The sequence below is a fragment of the Lissotriton helveticus genome, chromosome 9 (genome assembly GCF_964261635.1).
Source record: "Lissotriton helveticus chromosome 9, aLisHel1.1, whole genome shotgun sequence".
NCBI lineage: Eukaryota > Metazoa > Chordata > Amphibia > Caudata > Salamandridae > Lissotriton > Lissotriton helveticus.
This window is the reverse complement of record NC_136070.1, coordinates 485265101-485287475: the sequence shown is the minus strand read 5'-3', so window position 1 is coordinate 485287475 and position 22375 is coordinate 485265101. Positions and strand designations below refer to the sequence as shown.

The 22375-nt window shown below is 42.4% G+C and overlaps 1 protein-coding gene across 1 annotated transcript in view; it reads left to right on the top strand.

Annotated features, from left to right (window-relative positions):
* Window positions 1-22375, top strand: part of SYNE2 (spectrin repeat containing nuclear envelope protein 2) — a 1843566-nt gene that overhangs the window by 1338565 nt on the left and 482626 nt on the right. The window contains exons 106-107 of the mRNA XM_078660317.1: window positions 4963-5172; window positions 19810-19911. Of these exons, the coding sequence (XP_078516443.1) occupies window positions 4963-5172; window positions 19810-19911 (312 nt within the window). The remainder of the gene's footprint in view (window positions 1-4962; window positions 5173-19809; window positions 19912-22375) is intronic.

Below are 22375 nucleotides of genomic sequence, written 5' to 3'. Positions count from 1 at the left end.
CAGCATACCACTGTCATGACACGTGGCAGTGATGATCTGGGCTAACGACATAGCAGCTGTCATATTTGATTTTACAATAAAGTTAATGTAGGCTTCAGCCGTCTTGGATAGAGTACCCTGACCTTGTATAGGTACTCTAGAAAAGTAGTCAGCATGGTTTTGAATCTTCCCTGGATGATGCACACTGGTATAATGGCATTCTTGTAATCACAGTCCCCGCCATTCAATGCGAGGAGGCACCTCGGCTTTTTGATTGCCAAAGATAGTCAGTAAAATGTGATGATCAGTTACCACCGTAAAAGGCTTTCCATACAGGAATACATGGTTTCCATACAGGAATACATGGAAATGTTCACAATCCCATACCATGGCTAAACTTTTTTTCTCAGGTTGTGAGTAAGCCCATTCTGTCTGGAACAAACTTCTACTGGCATATGCCATAATATGTCTTTGAGCATGTGGGTGTTCTCGGTGCTGTGCAAGGATAGCACTTAACCCAACTAGGCTATCCTCAACAACAACCCCTGTATGAAGATTTGGAGTGAAGTAGGCCATTTCAGCAGTAGGTTCAATGGCTCGTTTGAGTTTCTTGAAACTTCTCTCACATTCTTGTGATCACTTGAATGATACATTTTTCTTCGTTAACTCTCATAATGGAGCACTTATAGTAGCAAAGTCGTTTATATATCTTGAACAGTTACTGGCCATGCTAAGAAATTAACATATCATAGAAACATCTTGTGGGGGATCAGCATTTGACAGGGAGAGTACTTTGCCTAAAGGTGTGCCAGAGCAAATCAGAATCGTCACTCTTTTTTTCGTACAAATTCCCAGTTATTACTTTCTTAAGAAGTCTTTATGATGCCTGACTCTTTATGGAATTACCAGTCATGTACAGCAGAAATGGATCATAGATCCTTGACACAAAAACACAAATTAGCAGCCAACACGTGTTTTGCCCCCTCACATCGGCCATCTGGCCTGGGGCTTCCTCAGGGCGTGATATGTACTAATAGCAGGAAAAGAAACATCCGGTCACTGACTTGTTGTCTAGATCAGTCGGCTCTGGCACACCTTTAAGCTCAGTACCAATAATGAGGAATAATAATAATAATAATAATAATAATAATAATAATAATAATAATAATCCACATTTGTAAAGCGCACAATCACCCGTAAGGGTCTCTAGGCGCTGGGGGCCGTCGGGAAGATTAAGCGAGCTATTGCCCAGAGTCACATGGTGCTGGGCTAACCTGCCGCCGGGGATCGAACCCTGATCCCCAGATTCCAGCGTCAGTCGCCCTGGCCGCGGCGCCACACCTCCCATTCCCATGAACAAGTGAACAAGTGAACCACAACCATTTGGCTCTAATATTGCAGGATTGCAAAGGATCTGGACCCATTATCCCCTATTTCCTGACCACAGGGCGAGTACTTTGCAGGATGAGGTGTCCCCGTCTGAAAAGATATGGCCTAAGAAATCTTTGCTTTGTGGAACTCACACTTGTCTGCATTCAAAGTCAAACCTGTATCAGTAAGTAAACAACATACTTGCATGAGAGCTTTATCATGCTCCTTCTGTATAGCTCAGAAAATCAATATGTCATAATTATACATGAAAGCATTCACAACAGACTGTATGACACGTCAGATTCCGTCTTGGAAACGTTCTGCAGCCGATGAAACACCAAAACTGAGTCTCTTGTACCAAAACAGACCAACATGTGTATAAAAGGTTGTAATGTATCTGCAATCGTCTTCAAGTCCCAACTGATGATAACCTTTATCAAATCAAGTTGAGTGAAGACCTTTACATCATTTCATTACCTTATTGTGTCAGCAATTTGTAGAGCTGGATGTCGTTCTCGTTCAATTGCCTTGTTTGCTTGACGCATGCCAACACATAATGATGAGCGCACAATGATGTCATGCTTAAGTAATGATTCAAGTACTTTTTCAACAGCTTTTTGTAAATGAAAATCAATTTGTATATGTCTCTGAGCATCAGGATGAACATCTTCATTAAAAGGCAACTTGACTTTCATAGTCTTAAACTTTCCTAAACCATGAAGCAATGAAGGGAATTGCCTTACTATTTCCGTGATGAGCATTCATGTTGTAATTCACAGAAATCAGTCACATAGCAGCTGTGCTGAAACTGCGCAGACAGGCACTTGACGCTGTACATTAATGGATGGGTGCTTGCGTGTTGTTTTCTTGTCGCTACAAATGAACCTTGACTTTTTAAAGGGGTCAATGAAGCTCATGTGTACACTTTAGTTTTTGATGGCGTAAGTCCGGGCAATAGAGAAAAGTCATTGTATTTTGCTTCAGGCATTTTGTTTATTGATGCACCACTGTCGATGATGAAAGGTATCGAGCTACCATTTATTTTGAAATGTAATCTTCATACAATATTTGTATGACTTTGGTGCTTTGGCATGTTAATTTTTTCCTCATAAGCAGCCAGTTCGACATGCACACATTTCTCTGAGGTAAACATCGACATGGCACAACCATCTTCCTCACTTGATATTGAGGCGGAAGAACTGTCTGACAATGATTTAGATGACAATTGACTTCGTTCAGTGTTGATTTTCCTCAGTTGATGTTGCCGCTTGACCTTGTGGGTGTGCGTAAAACATCGCTTTTGGAATGTTCTGGCAGCTATTTTGTCTTCTTGCCATGATGCACTTGCTTTTTCCTACGTTTAACAAACCATCACAAAATTGTTTTCTTTCCCACAGCCATTACATATCTGTTTAATGGCGGGCATTTACCTTCATGTGGAAATGAAAATCCACATCTAAAACATAACTTCAGAGATCACTTTGTGTCCTTAAGTCTTTTGCTTTGGCTTACATTTTACTGGTTCTCTCTGGGCCCCACTGGCCTCCATGTCAGCAGCTTTTCTTTCAACACACTCCTCATCTCTGGCAGCCATCAACACTCGCTCCAGACTAAGAGTTTCTCTCAGCATTCGTCGTCTGAGTAATTCTGACAAGCATCCATCAATAACTCTAAGATGCATAGCTTCTTCATCAATGAATTCATTGAACTTACAGTGTTTGATGAGTGTATCACACACTTAATGGCGTTCTTGACTGAAAATGTATCTTTCATAATCAACTTTTGGTACCTCATTGAACTTGAGATTCAGCGTTTTTTTTATCTGACAGCATGTGATTTTTTTGTCAGTTTGTGGCATTTTCTTTATGACTTTCACACCGTCCTCAGCAAGATTTTTGAGATACTTGATAATCGTTTTGTAATGAGTCTCTTTAAGTGCATTAATGAAATAATCAAATGTCTCTATCCAAGCAGCCCATCTGTCGCCAATATTCTTCTTTTCTCTATTTTACTGTTGGCTGCCCATTTGAACCTTCGTCATTTGCCCTATTTCTGAGGCCTAGCAATGGACTGGCCTCAGAGTCGTCATGGACAATCGGGAAACCTGTGACCTCCTCCTGGGACTCCATCGAAGTCCCTTCGCTTGTTGGAGACCTCTGGTGTTGTTCTGAGCCGTCACCTGGCAGCTTTGGTGGTGCGCCACTTCAGGTATCGGACAGCTCAGTAAGCACAACCCTCGTGCTTCTTCTTGTGTCTCCTCACCTGATGCTCAGGTTGTAAAGCAACGCTTACGGTATGTGCAATGATAATATACTTCTTTCCTACTTATTCTGTCAGCCAGCACTTCTATGTGTTTTACAGCAGTATCACTCAGTATAATGCACAACTTTATCTTGCGTGGCAGCACAGTAACTTTATGTATGGCCTGACCATCAGGTTCTCCACCATCGACATGTAGATTCTGTATAAAGCTTCCGTTATCTTCATCCGCCTTACAGTGGCTGCAGCTGTTCTTTGACTCCACATGCATGAAGCGTCAATTCTGTATGTCAACAGCAACACACGTGGCACGCACAAGCAGGTTGCTTGGACCATGGCAAACTACCTGGGAGAACATGGTGTCATTCTTTAGGTTACTTATCCCCTATACTTATCGCCAGTTGTAGCCTCTTCCCCAGCCAAGTACCCGCCAATAACTATGCCCCAAATGGAGCGTAATATTATATATCTTTGTTCTTCTGTGTGTAACTGCAAACTCAACATTCTGAAACAATCTTTCATTGCATTCCACTCCCACACCTACATCACAGCTCTATGGAGTCTGTTAGGAGCCAAAAGAGTTCCATCCTAAAACTCGCAAGACACACATCAGTAAGCCCTTCCCATCCACCTTGATTACTCGCTTCATTTACTCCCCCCCCCCCCCCCCCCTTACCTACAGGTAAAAATAAAGGTCAGTGTGTACAGAGCCTTTAGCGGTTGTCTGGCATGTAAGGATTTCGCATATTTATTCAACAGAACAAAGATTCTGAATGTCCCTTAGTGCTAAGGATGGTTTTACCTCTGAACCTGGTTTGAATAGACTGTGTCTGAGCCCTGCAGTATTTCCATTTATTGGTAGATATTTCTAAGAGCCAATTGGCTCTGTGGTATCCTCTTTGGCTAGCTACATTTTCAGTGTATCTTCTAAACAGCTATTGTGGTGTCTATGGTGGACTTGAAAACTGTAGCAGTGACCAAGCTCCAAAGTATCCACGCCTCCTGTGCTACTGAAACATCTGGATACTGGCACCATTTTCTTAATGATCTTTAACCCAGTTGAGTTTAAGAAATGTAATAGTCTGAAAAGTTTCAATTGAACCCAAAGAACAGAACTTAAAAACGAATAATAGAACTTAAAAACGTTCAGAACAGCCCATGCAGGCCCTTGATTGTAGTAGTGAGATTCAATAACACACTCAGAGAATAGACAGCTGTGTTTACTGCTAGTATTGATCAACACCAATTTATGCTAATGTTCTAGTTAAAAATATTGAAATGTTTTTACAGCTATTGCTTCTTAGTTTGCTCTCAGAAATTGGGTTCTCTTTACAAATGTGCTTATTCTTTCAGACCGTGCCTTTAGAGTTGGACAACATGCAAACAATTATAAGGGACAAACAAGATGTACTGTTGAAGTCCCTTGCAAGTGCTGGGAATAGCACAGATGAATTATCTGCTTGTTTTATTGCTATTCAGGCTTGGCTTAAACAATTTCATCATGCTGTTGATTCACACAGAAAGGCATTGCTCGTTGTACAAGAACAACAATCTAACTATCAGGTATTGTAGTAATGGTGATTACTTTTTACAATATTTAATATTGTAATTAAATTGACACTCTGGGTAGCTAAATCCGTGGCAACGTTTATTTTCCGTATGTGATCTTTATGTTGATGCACATTTAAAAACTTGATCTATTGTAACTTGGTGATTATAACTTGACTGCCATTGTATGGAAATGTGTTTTTACTAGCAAGGATTTCGGCATATTGTTAAAATAATAGGAGATCATGCTGTGTTTTTGCAATTTCCTGTGTGTGTGTGTGTCTGTGTGTGTGTAACCATCATGCGGGTGAAAGGCATGTTCATTGTGCAAGCATGCACTTTTCTTCATGTTTCTTGCTTCATAACCTGGTATTTATCAATCAGTGGAAAAAAAGTGAAAATATTAGAAAGTCAGTGTCTCAATAAGGTGCAATATTGGTAACATTTTCTGTGGGATTGTGTATTGCTCTAAAACATCCAGCCATTGACTGTGTAGGTTTGATTCAGATAACAGTTGATTAAAAAATACTTTCATAGTTTGTAAATAACTTTATCAGTGTTTGACAAATCTGAACAAAGTTTTGTTCTTGCCTGGTTCATCCAAGTAAGTTTAGCCATCGCTGTGGGGATCTGCTGGGAGGTATGCTTGGGAGAGTATCTGCCAGGGAAAGATCAGGGTTGCTGGAGGTGGAGATTGTTAAAACAAAATGTGGTTTCCATTTTAGCACCATCATGATTTTTCTCGTTCTACTATACCAAAAGTACCTGAATGGAATTGCACCAAATGGATGTATTTTGTGTAAATACATACTGTAATGTTTGAGATATTAGCATTACAAAATGTTGTGCGGACGGGTTTTGAAAGTGTTCATTATAATAGATAGTGAAAAGGTATATGTATATATGATCAAGGCTCTGTTGGGAGCAGAAACGTTATGGCGGCACAGCAAATAAACATAAAATCAACTGGAATCTTGGGTCCGTGTCTTTTGAAGAGGTGAACACGGAGTGAATTGAGATATATATATATATATATATATATATATATATATATATATATATATATATATACATACATATATATATATATATACATACATATATATATATTCACTGAAAAAACCATAGGTTATAGACCATATATAGTTAGGAATTAGCATTTACAAAACCTTGAAAATTCACTGAAAAAACCATAGGTTATAGACCATATATAGTTAGGAATTAGCATTTAAAAAACCTTATTTTACTCACACAAAACCATTGAAATTCCATATATAGTTAGTTGCACTAACTATATATCGCGCACCCGCAATCCACTGCTGATCATGTCACATATTACATCATTCATGACATGGTCAGTGACATCACTGATGACATCACTGATGACATCTCAAATGACATCACTGATGACATCACTAATGACATCACTGATTACATCTCATTTGACATTACTGATCACATCACTGATGACATCATTCATGTGATAATACGATGAACCTCTTCAGACTCTAATATAACCTTAGATACACTCAGTGTAAACAGACACTCACAGACTGTCACTCATCCATGAAGTTACACACACACCTAGTCAGTCATGCTAAGAATCAATCACACCTCCATTTTCTGAACTATACAGTTATACACACCTTACTTATTCAAACACATACTAACACATATTTACTCTCTTATACAATCCCGGATACAAGTTCACAATGATCCATACAGCCACTCACACATTCACTGGCTCTTATGCACAGTTATTTATATATGTCAACTCTCACATGTACTGTGTTTTACATATGTACTTACTTTGACATGTAGCACTGAGATATCCATTCACTCACCAATACACTCATGCACACAGTCAACTGCCCATGTAGCTGTTTCCACATGCACTCTTCAACTCATACACCTAGTGAATCAACTGCTCACACATCTATGCACAGAGTCACACACCTCCCAGCCACCCCTACACAAACGCAATCTCCCATACAAATACTTGGGCAACCAATCAATAACACATATAGCCTCTCGTATAGCTAATGATCAACACATGCAGCAGTTTATATCACAACAGACATAATAATGCACAAATTAAGACAGTTTAGTCACTAACCCATGCATTCAGTGAGACACATTTAATCACTCACTCATACAGTCAGTCACGCACCTACTAAATCCTTCATCCAGACACTTATACATCCACTCATTCTTCAATATGTAAGACATATTTTAACTTTACAGAAACATACAGTCACTGGATGTTGTCATCAGTGATGTCATCAGTGATGTCATTTGAGATGTCATCAGTGATGTCATCAGTGATGTCACTGACCATGTCATGAATGATGTAATATGTGACATGATCAGCAGTGGATTGCGGGTGCGCGATATATAGTTAGTGCAACTAACTATATATGGAATTTCAATGGTTTTGTGTGAGTAAAATAAGGTTTTTTAAATGCTAATTCCTAACTATATATGGTCTATAACCTATGGTTTTTTCAGTGAATTTTCAAGGTTTTGTAAATGCTAATTCCTAACTATATATGGTCTATAACCTATGGTTTTTTCAGTGAATTTCAATGGTTTTTTAATAGCAAATATCATAAACTGTCGAATGTCAAGTACGTGGTAAGTAAAAACATTTTCGTGTTTATGCACACTGATCTGCTTTGAATGCTGCTCCCCACCCCTCATTTCTATTAGGAGTACTCTCTCTTTGCAGATAGTGAAGGGTAGTTAACGCAGGCCTTTGCCCCCGTTGTAATCCGTCGTGCCTGCTTCTCTCTCCATTTGATTGATTGTTCTCTTTGGTTCATTCTCTATTTACAAACAAGCACAGAGTCGCAATACTCTGTTTAGTCTTTGCAGATAGCGAAAAATCGTGTAAAAAAACAAAAGGAATCGAGCAAAATCAGTAGGCCACTAATGGGATCTCTTTTTGACCTCGCTAAAATAGAAACATTAGGAACAACCTGTTGAAAATAGCAATGTGTATGTACATAAGCGGCGTTCATTTGTGTTCACAGTACCCCTTGTTGATTGTTTGAATCGAGCATTGAATTGTTCGAAGTTGGTTCTCTTAAGGATCTTCTCTGCCTGCAAACGAGGAAGAATAGGAATATTCTCTCTCCCTTTGCAGATAGTGAAGGGTAGGTAACGCAAGCCTTTAACACGTCGTACCTATTTCATTCCTCATTGATTGATTGATTGTCCGAACATTGACTGTTTGGGAATTAGTTCTTTTTGGAAGTATTCCCGGTTTGCAAATAAACGTAGGAAAATCTTTGCAAGTAGTGAAAGGGTATGTAATGCGGACCTTTCTCCCCCGTTGTAATCTGTCATGCCTATCTACTCCCCACTGATTGATGCACCTGTTTCACCCGGACCATTTACTAGAGATAGGTCATCTGGCCCGACCAGAGAGCACCCCTACTGAAAAGGACATATGCAAAAATAACGAAGTGATCACTGTATCCTGTTAACAGAAACTTTAGCATGAAACAACCTGGAAAGAAAAGAATAGGAAAACGAAAATCAGTAGGCCACTGATGAACATGAACTTTTATTAAACAACGAACAAGGAAACGATAACATAACGTAATGATAAAACCTATTAATGTCCTAGAAACAAGAAAACGTTAAAATATGCCAGTGGTGAGAGACCAGAAAAACAGTAAGAGAAACCAAATCACCCCTCGCTGTCCCACCGCCTGCCACGCCAAAAAAATCGATAGACTAGGGAAAATGCATGTCAGTAGAACATCCGCCCCCACTCTGGAAACTACCAAGGTGGGGCAGGGTTGCGGCTACGCCCAGCCGGGAGCAGCCCATATAAGGCGGGTCCTGCTGCCACGCCTCGGCCAGGAGATCCTAACGTAGGGTGTAGCCGGAGGAGAGGCCGAGGCCGAGGCCAGCGGGACCCGGCCAGGGGATTGCCTTTACAACGCTGAACAGTTGCAGGGGGGGGGAATGTCTCCTCGACCCTCCCCTCTCTCTCCCAGTCCGGCCGCGGTGGCCCTTGACAGTTTCAGGTAGTCCCGCCACATGCTCTTCCGGTCCGGCCACCAACGGTCGGGGGGCCGAGGCCGACGGGATCCGGCTGCAGCCGATAAACCAAGAAACCCGTTCATAGGGCCAGAGCCAGGGGCGTCCGGCCGACATCTACCGGAAGCCCGGCCCGAAGACGGACGGGACACTTCTTCTTTCTTGAATAATGGCTGCGACAACACTGGGGGGGGGATGTCTTGCACATGCCTCCGACCCCCCCCCCTCGTCCTCATCGCCTGGTCCGGCCATAACAAATCTCAAGCGAGACGCCGTGGGGTGCACTGGGAGGGAGAGACGGTGCGAACAGGCCTCTCCCGCCTCCCCAGGTGGAGGCTTCCCACCTGCACCCTCAGCGCTCCAGGCGCCCGGAAAAGGGTTCTTCCACTGTAGCCATGCTGCAACGTCTCGCCCGGCAGGGTGGAGCCCGTCCGCTCATTTGACCCCGCGATCGCCAGTAGCTACCGAACTCTCAAAATGGCGGTCGACCTGGCAAGAGCGGGCCCAGCATAAAGAAATGGCCCGGTCACTGGTTGACTCCACCACCGTAGTCCTCCACGACCTTGAAGATTCTAGAGGAGCCGCGGGAGTCTCCGACCCCCGATGGGGAATGACTGCCATGATCGCCCGTGGAGTGACGAAACTGTATCCGCGGGACGTCGGCGCTCCCATGCTGGCGCCAGCCTCACTTTGAATTACTAGAATCCTGCAGACCTCAGTTCCGGTAAAAGCACAGTGTGACCCGGTAGGAAAAATTGTTGCACCCCCTCCCCTTTTTGACTGATAGTTCAAACCACCGATCCTTTCCTTTGCCCTTTTAACGGAACTTTGGACTGCCTCCCCCTCTTTTACATTTTCTAGAGAAAACAAAACATTAACCACTACATTAGCATAGCAGTTGACACCAGAACTGTTTTCAAATTGAAAACCAACAACATCTTCAACAGAATCCTTTTTGTTTCTGCTGTGACCCTGCTACAGCACAGGCATTGTCCCCAGCAGTAATTCTGCAATGCCGGTAAGAATAGCTGTGGTGCCTACTGGACTCACTCACCCCCGCGGCACCCCACGCCGTTATTTGCTGGGCGGCAACTTACTAGACATCACTTTCGTGCCATCTAGATTTCAGCGCGTTCTGCTGCCTTGGAACTATTCGCACAACAGACTGCTACTGACGACCCACCCCCAGGCAACATCTTCTGAATTTTCATAATTTGAAAGAACTAATAACAGGTCCTCATCAGGAATTTCCTCTTCAATCATCTCATCAGGAATTTCCTCATGAAAAGTCTGCAATGATGATTCTTGTAACTCTATGATCTCCAAACATTCGATAAATTCGCCATCAAGAGATTGATCAAAAAAATCATTCAAGTCATCTCCTCCTTGTGAGAATATTTCATTGTTGGTGCTGTCAATTGCAATAAATGTAGTGGATAATTCAAAAGAAATTGTCACGGTCTCTTCGTTGTTTAAATGTTTTTACTGTTTTTGTTTTGTTGTATATATTTATATGTTATTAAAGTTTTATATTCCTACTACTTTGTTGGAGTGCTATATATTTTTAATGTGACACATAATTGTAAAAACTTTGATGTACAAAGAGTCATTCCTAGAATCTTCCGCTTCAGGCTCGGTCCCCTCCCCAATCACAATACAGGATGGTTTTCAGATAGTAGGAACACGTGTGGTGTGACGGATCTCATCGGGTGTGGGCCTTGATCTACTATAACTCCTTTGAAAAGGGGTGATTCTTTACAGCTGGAGCCATAAACTACATCTGCAGGGCTAGCTGATAGTCTGGACAATCGGACACAGAGGAAGAGGAGTGTCAGAGGGTGCGGTAGTGAATAGGGCGAAAGGGAGGTGTCGGGCGGGCACAGAGTGTGATTTTCAGGGAAGAGCAGCGCAGATGGGGGGAGGTTTATTGCCGATGCATAAGACAGAGAGCGGGGGTGACCAGTGCCTGGGGAAGATGCTTGCGAGGGTGGGGAGCCATGCTCCGAATCGACAGCGTGCAGAGAGTGGGTCTGCTCAAGGCATCTAAAATGGCTGCCGTGCACGACAAAAGTGTGGCATTTCAAAAAAGGCAAGATGGCGCAGACATTGTTTTTCAACACTTCCTCATTTCCTTCCAATCGAACGTTAACAGACGTTGGTGCATATTACCAAAGTTAAGCGATATTTATCGCTAACGATGCTTACCAACGAATTTTTTTACCGCTAAGCATCGTCTGAAATTATCGAAGATAAACCTTGCTATTACCAAGGTTTATCGCAAATGCGATAATAAACGGCCGCAATGCATGAATATCGCTAAAAAGTCAGCGATATTCATGCATTACCGAGCTAATGCTCTTAGCCATGTTATCCACCTCCCATTGGATAACATGGCTAAGAACTGCTCAGGGCAGGTGTTACTTTTTGGAGATATTCGCGCTTAGCGCGAATATCTCCGAAAGTTGGTAATAGGAGATAGATATCTTGCATGTTGTAATGCAAATTATTGTGGTATATGGAACTCATACCATAATCTCTCAGGAAAGCAGAAACTGATCCTTTTGGGACCGCCTAAAAAGACCTAGGGGGTGAGGGGTACTCTACTTTGCTCCCTTTTCACGTTCCGAACTATTTTATTTTACTCTCTTCTGTAATTACACAAAATCGCAGCAATAAGATGCATCGGAGACACACAGTGAGAGAAAGGAGGCCGGAGATGAAGAAGAGATGTCAAATACACATTGGAGATAATATAGTGGCAGAAGGGAAGTAAATATGAGTAAACTTACCATGTAACATAAAAATGTTGCACTCTATACTATAAGTCTCATTTTATACTACAATCACTTCGCTACAACCTCATAAATTAAAAATAAAAATGAATAATGTCTCAAACAATTTTTGATTTCTAAATATAAATTTATTCTTCAGAATTTTCTAAATTTGAAAGAACTAGTACCATGTCCTCATCAGCAATTTCCTCATGAAAAGTCTGCAATGATAATTCTTCTAACTCTATGGCCTCCAAACATTCGATAAATTCGCCATCAACAGATTGATCAAAAAAATCATTCAAGTCATCTCCTCCTTGTGACAATATTTCATTATTGGTGCTGTCAATTTCAATCAATGTAGTGGAATCATTCAAGTCATCTCCTCCTTGTGACAATATTTCATTATTGGTGCTCTCCATTTCAATCAATGTAGTGGAATCATTCAAGTCATCTCCTTGTGACAATATTTCATTATTGGTGCTGTCCATTTCAATCAATCTAATGGAATCATACAAGTCATCTCCTCCTTGTGACAATATTTCATTATTGGTGCTCTGAATTTCAATCATTGTAGTCGACAATTCAAAAGAAATTGCCACGGTCTCTTCATTGTGAGCCATTTTATTTTGAAATTGCTTGCTGTAAATTGCAGAAAAAAATAATCACTTTCATTTATCGTTTTTAGTAATACATAATATAAAACTAACTTTATCAAGTATTTAGTATAACAGAAGGACTGCAAATAAATAACAGAAAACATTTTTCAAATTATCTTCAAGTGTACAACATAGTTCCCCTTACAAAGAAATTGCCACGGTCTCTTCATTGTGAGCCATTTATTTTGAAATTGCTTGCTGTAAATTGCAGAAAAAAATAATCACTTTCATTTATCGTTTTTAGTAATACATAATATAAAACTAACTTTATCAAGTATTTAGTATAACAGAAGGACTGCAAATAAATAACAGAAAACATTTTTCAAATTATCTTCAAGTGTACAACATAGTTCCCCTTACAAATTAACAACTCACCTTTTTAAAAGTAGGAGAAGTGTTAGTACTGTGTAAATCAAACACCAGAAATTCACCACCAACAATTCCTCACAAATGTACCTCAGACAGTAGTATCACAAAATGGCTGTGGTTTCCTCTCATTTGACATATATACATAACCAATTAACTTTCATCACACACAAATACAAAACCAAAGTAACATTTTAATTGGTTCTAAATTTCAACACTTTCAAATGTGTTTTCCCCATGCAATTTTCCATAGGACATTTACATACGTCTACAGCCTGAATGGCTGAACGGAATTACACCAAACTTGGCAAAATGGTACATCAAACCTAAGAGGTCAGGAAGAATCTACTATACCCCCTTATGGTCATTTCCCCCTTCGCTTTGGCCTCCTCTTGTCTCTCAATCCTACCGAGAGACAAGATGGCGGCCGCTACGGACTGTTTGGAATGTTGACAGACGCCGGAGAACCAATCAGCTTCGCAAAGCTCCGTAACGCGAAAAGTACGCGAAGCGGAGCGCTGTTACAGATATATATCTTTTTTTGAACGTTAATTTCTCAAAATCCACTGGAGCACATATATTGAGACCTAGCAAAGGCACATCGGGCTACCAGTCCCTACAATTTTGTCAAGTTTCGTGCAAATCCATTCAGCCGTTCGATTATTATTATTATTTTTTTTTTTTGCCCCGCGGGGCCCTTTTAAAACCTCCACATCAAACCTAGGGGGTCAGCGAGGATCTACTATTCCCCCTTATGGTCATTTGCCCCTTCGCTTTCGCCTCCTCTTGTCTCTCGATCCTACCGAGAGACAAGATGGCGGCCGCTACGGACTGTTTGGAATGTTGACAGACGCCGGAGAACCAATCAGCTTCGCTTCACAAAGCTCCGTTGCGCGAAAAGTACGCGTCCTGGAGCGCTGCCCAGAGCGCGCTTACAGATATATATATCTTTTTTTAAACGTTAATTTCTCAAAATCCACTGTAGCACATATATTGAGACCTACAAAAGGCACATCGGGCTACCAGTCCCTACAATTTTGCCAAGTTTCGTGCAAATCCATTCAGCCGTTCGGGCTAAAAGTGAGGCCAACCGCCCTATGGAAAACTCAATGTTAAAAACATGTTTTGGGACCCCCCTTTTTTCTCGGCCCCCCCTTGACGAACCCCCCCCAAATTTTCAAGGGCTGCTCAGAAACAAAATGTGCCATTTTCCTGAAAATTTCAGCCAATTCCGTCCTCAAACGCCAAAGTTATTAGACATAGAATTTTCAAAAATCCCATAGAGAAAAAATCCTAACTATATATACCTACTGGCGACCGCCAGTAGGTAATACATACATACATACATATATATATATATACATACATATATATATATATATATATATATATATATATATATATATATATATATATATATATATATATATATATATATATATATATATATATATATATCCAATCACCGCTCCGGTGTGTAGATCCACCATAAAGAGAAACACGGACTCTGTAATAACTTTCTTCCCACTGCTGGAAACAGTGACTTTTTTTTATTTATTTAGGCAAGAGCGCAAATGCAACGGAAAGGATGACGCGTTTCGGCCAACTGCGTGGCCTTGCTCACATATATATATATATCCAAACAATCCAGCAAAAGTCAGCGCGCTCTCAGGAAAGTGAAGAAACCAGCAAATCGATTGATGTCAGTGTTGTTTAATTCACAACTCGTTTCGCCATACAAAATGGCTTGATCACTATATATATACACAGCTGCCAGTTATTCGGCGTGGTCAGCTGACTTTCCCTTGCTGAGGGGAGGACCGCAGAAGAACAAAAGGAGGGGCTTGGCAGCGTTTCCTGTTTGCTACAACGTCTGAAGAAGGCTCAATGCCGAAATGCATTACGCTTTGCATCAAGTTATTAAAGTTTCCTCCAACAGTTCCCCACTGTGGCCTTTGATCTCTTACAATTAAGCGGTCCATTGGAAACAATTTTATGCGCTTGTTGGCGGCGCAAAGAGGCCCCACTCTCGAAGTGTGCTGCGGCTTTTGCTGACACGAGTGGCAACGCTCTTGAAGAAATCCCTGAGGCATCGGATGACCGCAGGACAGCCTCGTACAGCAGCGTGGGCAAGTGGCTACTGCCACTAGCAGCTCATCATTGAGAGAAGGTGGGATCATTCAAATCCACACCCTCAGCCCTACCCGACATTGGTGTATCCAGGCAGAGTGTTGGGGACCTGAGGAGGTACTGGACTATCAATTTAGGGCAACCAAGAGCCACATCACCCCCCTCCCAGCGTTTGCCAGGTATTACAGCGCGCACCAGGCAACAACTTCGCCATTGCACTTACCACTCTGGTGCATGATGGGAGTTGTGGTCTATAACACTCTGACCACAGCTGCCAGTTATTCGGCGTGGTCAGCTGACTTTCCCTTGCTGAGGGGAGGACCGCAGAAGAACAAAAGGAGGGGCTTGGCAGCGTTTCCTGTTTGCTACAGCGTCTGAAGAAGGCTCAGTGCCGAAATGCATTACGCTTTGCATCAAGTTATTAAAGTTTCCTCCAACAGTTCCCCGCTGTGGCCTTTGATCTCTTACAATTAAGCGGTCCATTGGAAACAATTTTATGCGCTTGTTGGCGGCGCAAAGAGGCCCCACTCTCGAAGTGTGCTGCGGCTTTTGCTGACACGAGTGGCAACGCTCTTGAAGAAATCCCCGAGGTATCGGATGATTGCAGGACAGGCTCGTACAGCAACGTGGGCAAGTGGCTACTGCCAGGAGCAGCTCATCATTGAGAGAAGGTGGGATCATTCAAATCCACACCCTCAGCCCTACCCGACATTGGTGTATCCAGGCAGAGTGTTGGGGACCTGAGGAGGTACTGGACTATCAATTTAGCGCAACCAAGAGCCACATCACCCCCCCGCTTTTGCCAGGTATTACAGCGCGCACCAAGCAACAACTTCGCCATTGCACTTACCACTCTGGTGCATGATGGGAGTTGTGGTCTATAACACTCTGACCACAGCTGCCAGTTAGTCGGCGTGGTCAGCTGACTTTCCCTTGCTGAGGGGAGGACCGCAGAAGAACAAAAGGAGGGGCTTGGCAGCGTTTCCGGTTTGCTACAGCGTCTGAAGAAGGCTCAATGCCGAAATGCATTACGCTTTGCATCAAGTTATTAAAGTTTCCTCCAATAGTTCCCCGCTGTGGCCTTTGATCTCTTACAAATAAGCGGTCCATTGGAAACAATTTTATGCGCTTGTTGGCGGCGCAAAGAGGCCCCACTCTCGAAGTGTGCTGCGGCTTTTGCTGACACGAGTGGCAACGCTCTTGAAGAAATCCCCGAGGTATCGGATGACCACAGGACAGCCTCGTACAGCAGCGTGGGCAAGTGGCTACTGCCAGGAGCAGCTCATCATTGAGAGAAGGTGGGATCATTCAAATCCACACCCTCAGCCCTACCCGACATTGGTGTATCCAGGCAGAGTGTTGGGGACCTGAGGAGGTACTGGACTATCAATTTAGCGCAACCAAGAGCCACATCACCCCCCGCTTTTGCCAGGTATTACAGCGCGCACCAAGCAACAACTTCGCCATTGCACTTACCACTCTGGTGCACGATTGGAGTTGTGGTCTATAACACTCTGACCACAGCTGCCAGTTATTCGGCGTGGTCAGCTGACTTTCCCTTGCTGAGGGGAGGACCGTAGAAGAACAAAAGGAGGGGCTTGGCAGCGTTTCCTGTTTGCTACAGCGTCTGAAGAAGGCTCAATGCCGAAATGCATTACGCTTTGCATCAAGTTATTAAAGTTTCCTCCAACAGTTCCCCGCTGTGGCCTTTGATCTCTTACAATTAAGCGGTCCATTGGAAACCATACATATATGTATATATATATATATATATATATGTATATAGAATATATATATATATATTCAGCTCCAGCTTCGATCCCCGGTCAAGGGCAAAGAACGGGCCGCACTCGCTGGGGTATTCTTTCACCAGATGATTTGCATCAGTTTTAGAACAAAACACAGGACGCGTTTCGGCATTGAGCACCTAGACAAAGTGAAAGGTATCTATCAAGAAATCTTTTCACAAAAAGATGAGGCCCCTAGACCTGAGGTTTCCACATCTGATTGGGTGCATGAACACAACCTAGTAAAGACCGACCATACGTTAAAGGATTGGCCCCTACTGACAACCAATACCGTGGGAGATTTATTAAATTTAATCAAATCGGGATCATCGAGGGACCCTATCCCAGCTAGCATTCTTAAACAACTTGATCACTCAGTGATGTCAATCATAACCCATGCACTAAATGCATCAATTAAAGATGCCAAAGTTCCAGCCCTTTGGAAGCACGCTATGATTCACCCTCTATTGAAAAAAACGAATGCAGACACATCCGATACAAAAAACTATGGACCTATTTCTCTACTCCCAATTCTGTCTAAAATCTTGGAAAAACATATCCACATACATCTGACACAATATGTCAATACTCACCTACTATTTCACCCGTCACAGTCTGGTTTCAGGGCAGGTTTCTCAACAGAAACCACACTCTTAGGTGTGACAGAGACAATCCGCCAGAAATTAGATCAAGAGGAAACAGTAGTGCTCATCCTTTTGGATCTGAGCGCTGCTTTTGATACTATCTCACACAAAGTGCTCTTAAACACACTGAGCAACATAGGAATTGGCGGAGATGCTCTCAAGTGGACTCAGGACTTTCTTTTCAATAGAACATTCCAAGTTTTCTCCCAAAACGCCTGCTCTGAAACACACTCATTTAGCCATGGCGTACCGAAGGGATCCATCTTGAGTCCGCTTCTCTTCAACCTTTATGTAAAGCCTTTGGCGGAGTTGGCTGAGGAGTCGGGACTCACGATCTATTACTATGCAGATGATTCTCTAGTTATTTTCTCACTTGCGACTCAAAATGCAAATGACATCTCAATGCTTAAAATAGGACTAAATAACATCGCAACTTGGATGAAGGCAAATTTCCTAAAACTCAACGGAGAAAAAATGGAGGTAGTAATTTTAGGGAAACAGAAGCACCTATGGAGCCGTCAACACTGGCCTGAAAAAGTGGGCAATCTCCCGATCCCAGTATCACAAGTACTTAATCTTGGTATACTCCTTGATGATACTTTGAGCATGCAAGCACAATCAGTTAAAGTTTCAGCCACCTGCTTTTCCATCATTCGGTGGCTGAGAAAAATCTGCTGGATGCTCCCAGAGTCAACTAAAAAAATGGTAGTCAATACCTTGATCACGTCCCGTTTAGACTACTAATGTTCTTTATCTAGGATCAAATAAAACTATCCTCCACCGTTTACAGATGGCCCAAAATGCGGCAGTTAGATTATTATGCAAAGTACCAAAAAGGGAATCAGTTTCTGCATTCCGACGCAAGCTACATTGGCTAAATGTAGAAAACCGAGTGAAATTGAAAGCACTCATCTATATGTACAAACTTAAAGCCAACACAGCCCCCTAAGTACCTCTGCGCACTGGCAAAAACATATATCCCATCCAGGAACCTCAGATCGGCCACTCAGTGCCGTTTTATGATCCCTAAATTCAAGCGTGCACGCATTGGAGGCAAATCCTTTGCCTACCTGGGCCCGTTTCATTGGAATTCTCTCCCCATCGCACTGAGAAACGAGCCAAACTACTCCAGTTTTCGCAAGTTGCTAAAAACCTGGTTGTTTGATAAATAAGATACTTTATCCATACAGAAGCAGCTGTGATGCGCCGGGAAACCCTCTTTGGGTAGCCGTTGCGCACTACAAGTACAAACAAACCCAAAAAAAAAAACCTGCAGGGCGGACTCTGAAAAAAAGCAGGAATGGAGAATCCTGCTTAATTAAACAATAAAACTGCAGAGCCCAACTTTGGCTTATTGTCAAGAGGGCGTTTATTCGTCTTCAGCGCAGCAGCATTTAAACACTCCTATCTTCCCCTACGCGTTTCGGCGTCATCGTCTTGTTCACAGGTGAGAGTGATTCATTTTAAGTCCCAATGGTCACATGGCTGGTTGTTCAACTACAGTCCCCAGGGTGCACCATTATTTCACTTTTGCAGCGTGGCTTGGCATTTAATTTAGTTTTGCTCAATAGCGTTATTTCTTTAGCCAATGTTCCCTTCATAGTGCACACTGTTAAAATTGCTTTGCAAAGTGCATTTCTTGCTGCTGTCATGCTCATAATAAATACTTGCATTGCAAAGTCACAGAGAGAGGGTGTCACCTCTCTCATTTCCCTTTCTTTCCTCCGTCACCAAATCGCCGTGGTAATCCACTGGCTGGAGCGAGTGACAAGCGGGTCATGCCCCCTTCATTAGATGCTTGCAAAGAGACCCCATTTTGCTGGGGACCCCCGACCCTGCATGGCGGGCTCTAAAAAAAGCAGGAATGGAGAATCCTGTTTAATTAAACAAAAAAACTGTAGAGCCCAACTTTGGCTTATTGTGAAGTGGACGTTTATTCGTCTTCAGTGCGGCATGAATAAACGTCCACTTGACAATAAGCCGAAGTTGAGCTCTGCAGTTTTCAGTTTTTATATATATATATATATATATATATATATATATATATATATATATATATATATATATATATATATATATATATGTATATATATATATATATATATATATATATATATATATATATATGTGTGTATATATAATTCCAGATGCAATCACTCGCGCTCTCAGACACAGATGAAAAGGATATATATATAGATAGATATAGATATTACGTGATATATGACTCTTTTCTTTTTTTTTACAGACTGAAGTACAGAAGTTGCATCATTCCCTAAATGAGAAAGAACACTCTCTTCAGCAGTATTTAAATGAAATAAGTCAGTCAAGTGTGAATGAACAGCTCCAGGTAATGTGCTTAAAAGTGTGTATACAACATAATGCATGCTGTTTAAGGTGACAAGCAGGAGTGAGACTCGCTCCTAAGAGCTTATTAAGCAAAAGAGTCCAGTAAAGGTCCACATTAAAGTCTAAAATTGCAAGTGAGAATCGAAAGGAGTTGAAGCAACATTGGATATAGACATTACAAACTACATATGTTTAAGAAATTCTATTTTTTTATTTGTCTGCTTCAACTTTAAAAGCATGGACAAGGACACAGCCAACATGTTTCATTCTATGACACTGGGACTTATTCAGGGCTTTAAAGACATATAAGTCAAAACGTCAGAGAAACAAACTGTACAGAAACCAACTGTACATTAGCAACAATGTGTACAAAATACTAAAAACAAAAGACAAAAGCACCCATCTAAAAACAACATGGAACATACATTCAGACAGGTAAATCACATATTAACATATGAATTTACTTCTGTGAATTTTCCAAATTGGAACATTGTAGTGCAAATCACCAACTTCAAAAAGTATGCTCCAGCTGCTGGGTACCAATTAAAAATGGAACCACCTAACATCAAAAATATCAAACATTGTTCAGCATCCCTGTCCCGGTCCAACGTACACCACTGCCAGACCAGCCAACCGAGTCTGGAACAGCATCACTGACAAGGACTGGATCACTGCACTTAGCACCCACCCGAATAGAGCAACAGCTTCCTCAAAGCCATCAAGAATGTCAACAATTCAGTCATCTTCAGGCCGACTCCCTGGTTCCCCTCAAACACAGAAATACAACAAATTCCAGACCTAAGCTTGTTGGTACAGGCAGGAATTCAAACTGATGAAACTCCTCTGCAAACAACTGTAGCACAACCGGGGAAGGAGCCAGGACAATGGAGACAGGACTATGTTCAAATTCGTCCTAAAACGCCAACACCAAATGATCCGAATCATGAAACGTGCCGCTCTGACGGAGAGCATTGATGCCAGCACCAACATATGCAAAGAAATATTTGCCATTGTGAAAGATTTCACCTCACATTGGCTGCCTCCAACTTGATCATCCTTTGGTAGGACCCATGCAGCAATCTCTCTCAGTTAAAGCAGCTGAATCACTGTCATATAGGGCAACTTCAGCCCACAACAGGACCTGACAGACCTCGCCAAACACCTCACGGTTTTATCCAAAGAACCAATGTTGACCACACGGCCCATCATCACCCCAGAAGAAACCACTGCCACCATGAAGTCCATCCACTCAGTGGCCCCATTAGACCCCTGCCTCCACTATACCTACTCTAGAGGACGGAAACCCATCAGCACCATGCTCACACTTGTTCTGAATGCCTCCACCTCCTATGTGACCTTTCCAAATGCTTGGCAACACTCAACTGTCCTCCCATTGCTAAAGAAACCCCATGTGGACCCTTCAGTACTCACCAACTACAGATCAATCTCCCCTCTTCCATTCCCGGCCCAGGTCTTAGAAAAAGTAATTAACAGACACATCAGCAAATTGAAACCCTCCATAGACCCTTCAGTGCTCGCAAACTACAGACCGCTCTCCCCTCTTTTATTCCCGGCCCAGGTGTTAGAGAAAGTTATTAACAGACACAATACCAAATACCCCAACAACCACCAACTCCTCAAAACCAGTCAGTCTGGTTTCAGACCCAACCACAACAAGGAAACTGCCCTCATCGCCACCACAGATGACATCTGTAGAACTCTGGAAATAGGAGACATGGTGGCCCTCAACCTCTAAGATCTCCTCACAGCATTTGACACAGTCTGCCACCACATCCTCATTTAACTCCTATTTGATATTGGAATCCAAGGACATGGTCTCAGATGGATCTGCTCATTTCTGACTGGAAGGACTCTGTCAGTCAGAAAGGCACCATCCACCTCAGAATTCTGTGACCTCATATGCGGAGATCCGCAAGGATCCTCACTGAGTCCAACCCTCTTCAATGCATACATGATCCCTCTAGCCAGCATCATCCACTCTCACAGCATCAACATCCTCTCTTATGCCGATGACACGCAACGCATTCTCTCACCTGCTGATAAGACAGCAAGTACCTATATCAAGTTCAATGCCTGCATGACGGAAATCACACACTGGATGAAGACCAAATGTCTAAACAGAACAACAACAAGACCAAAATCATTATCTTTGGGAAGAGCACATCACTGTGGGACACACATCTGGTGACCAACAGAGCTAGGGCAAAGACCTACCACCACCGCCAGTGCTTTCATACCCTGAAAATGCTGGGTAAGATTTTCAAATGGCTCTCAATCAGCACCCAGAAAACCATCCCTCATACCCTGGTGACAAGTAATCTGGACTACGGACACCTTCTATCCCGAAATCAACAGAAAACTCACCAGAAGTCAGCATACAATTCAGAACTCGATGGCCAGAATCACTCTCAGACTCCCACAAAGCACTCACATCACACCACACC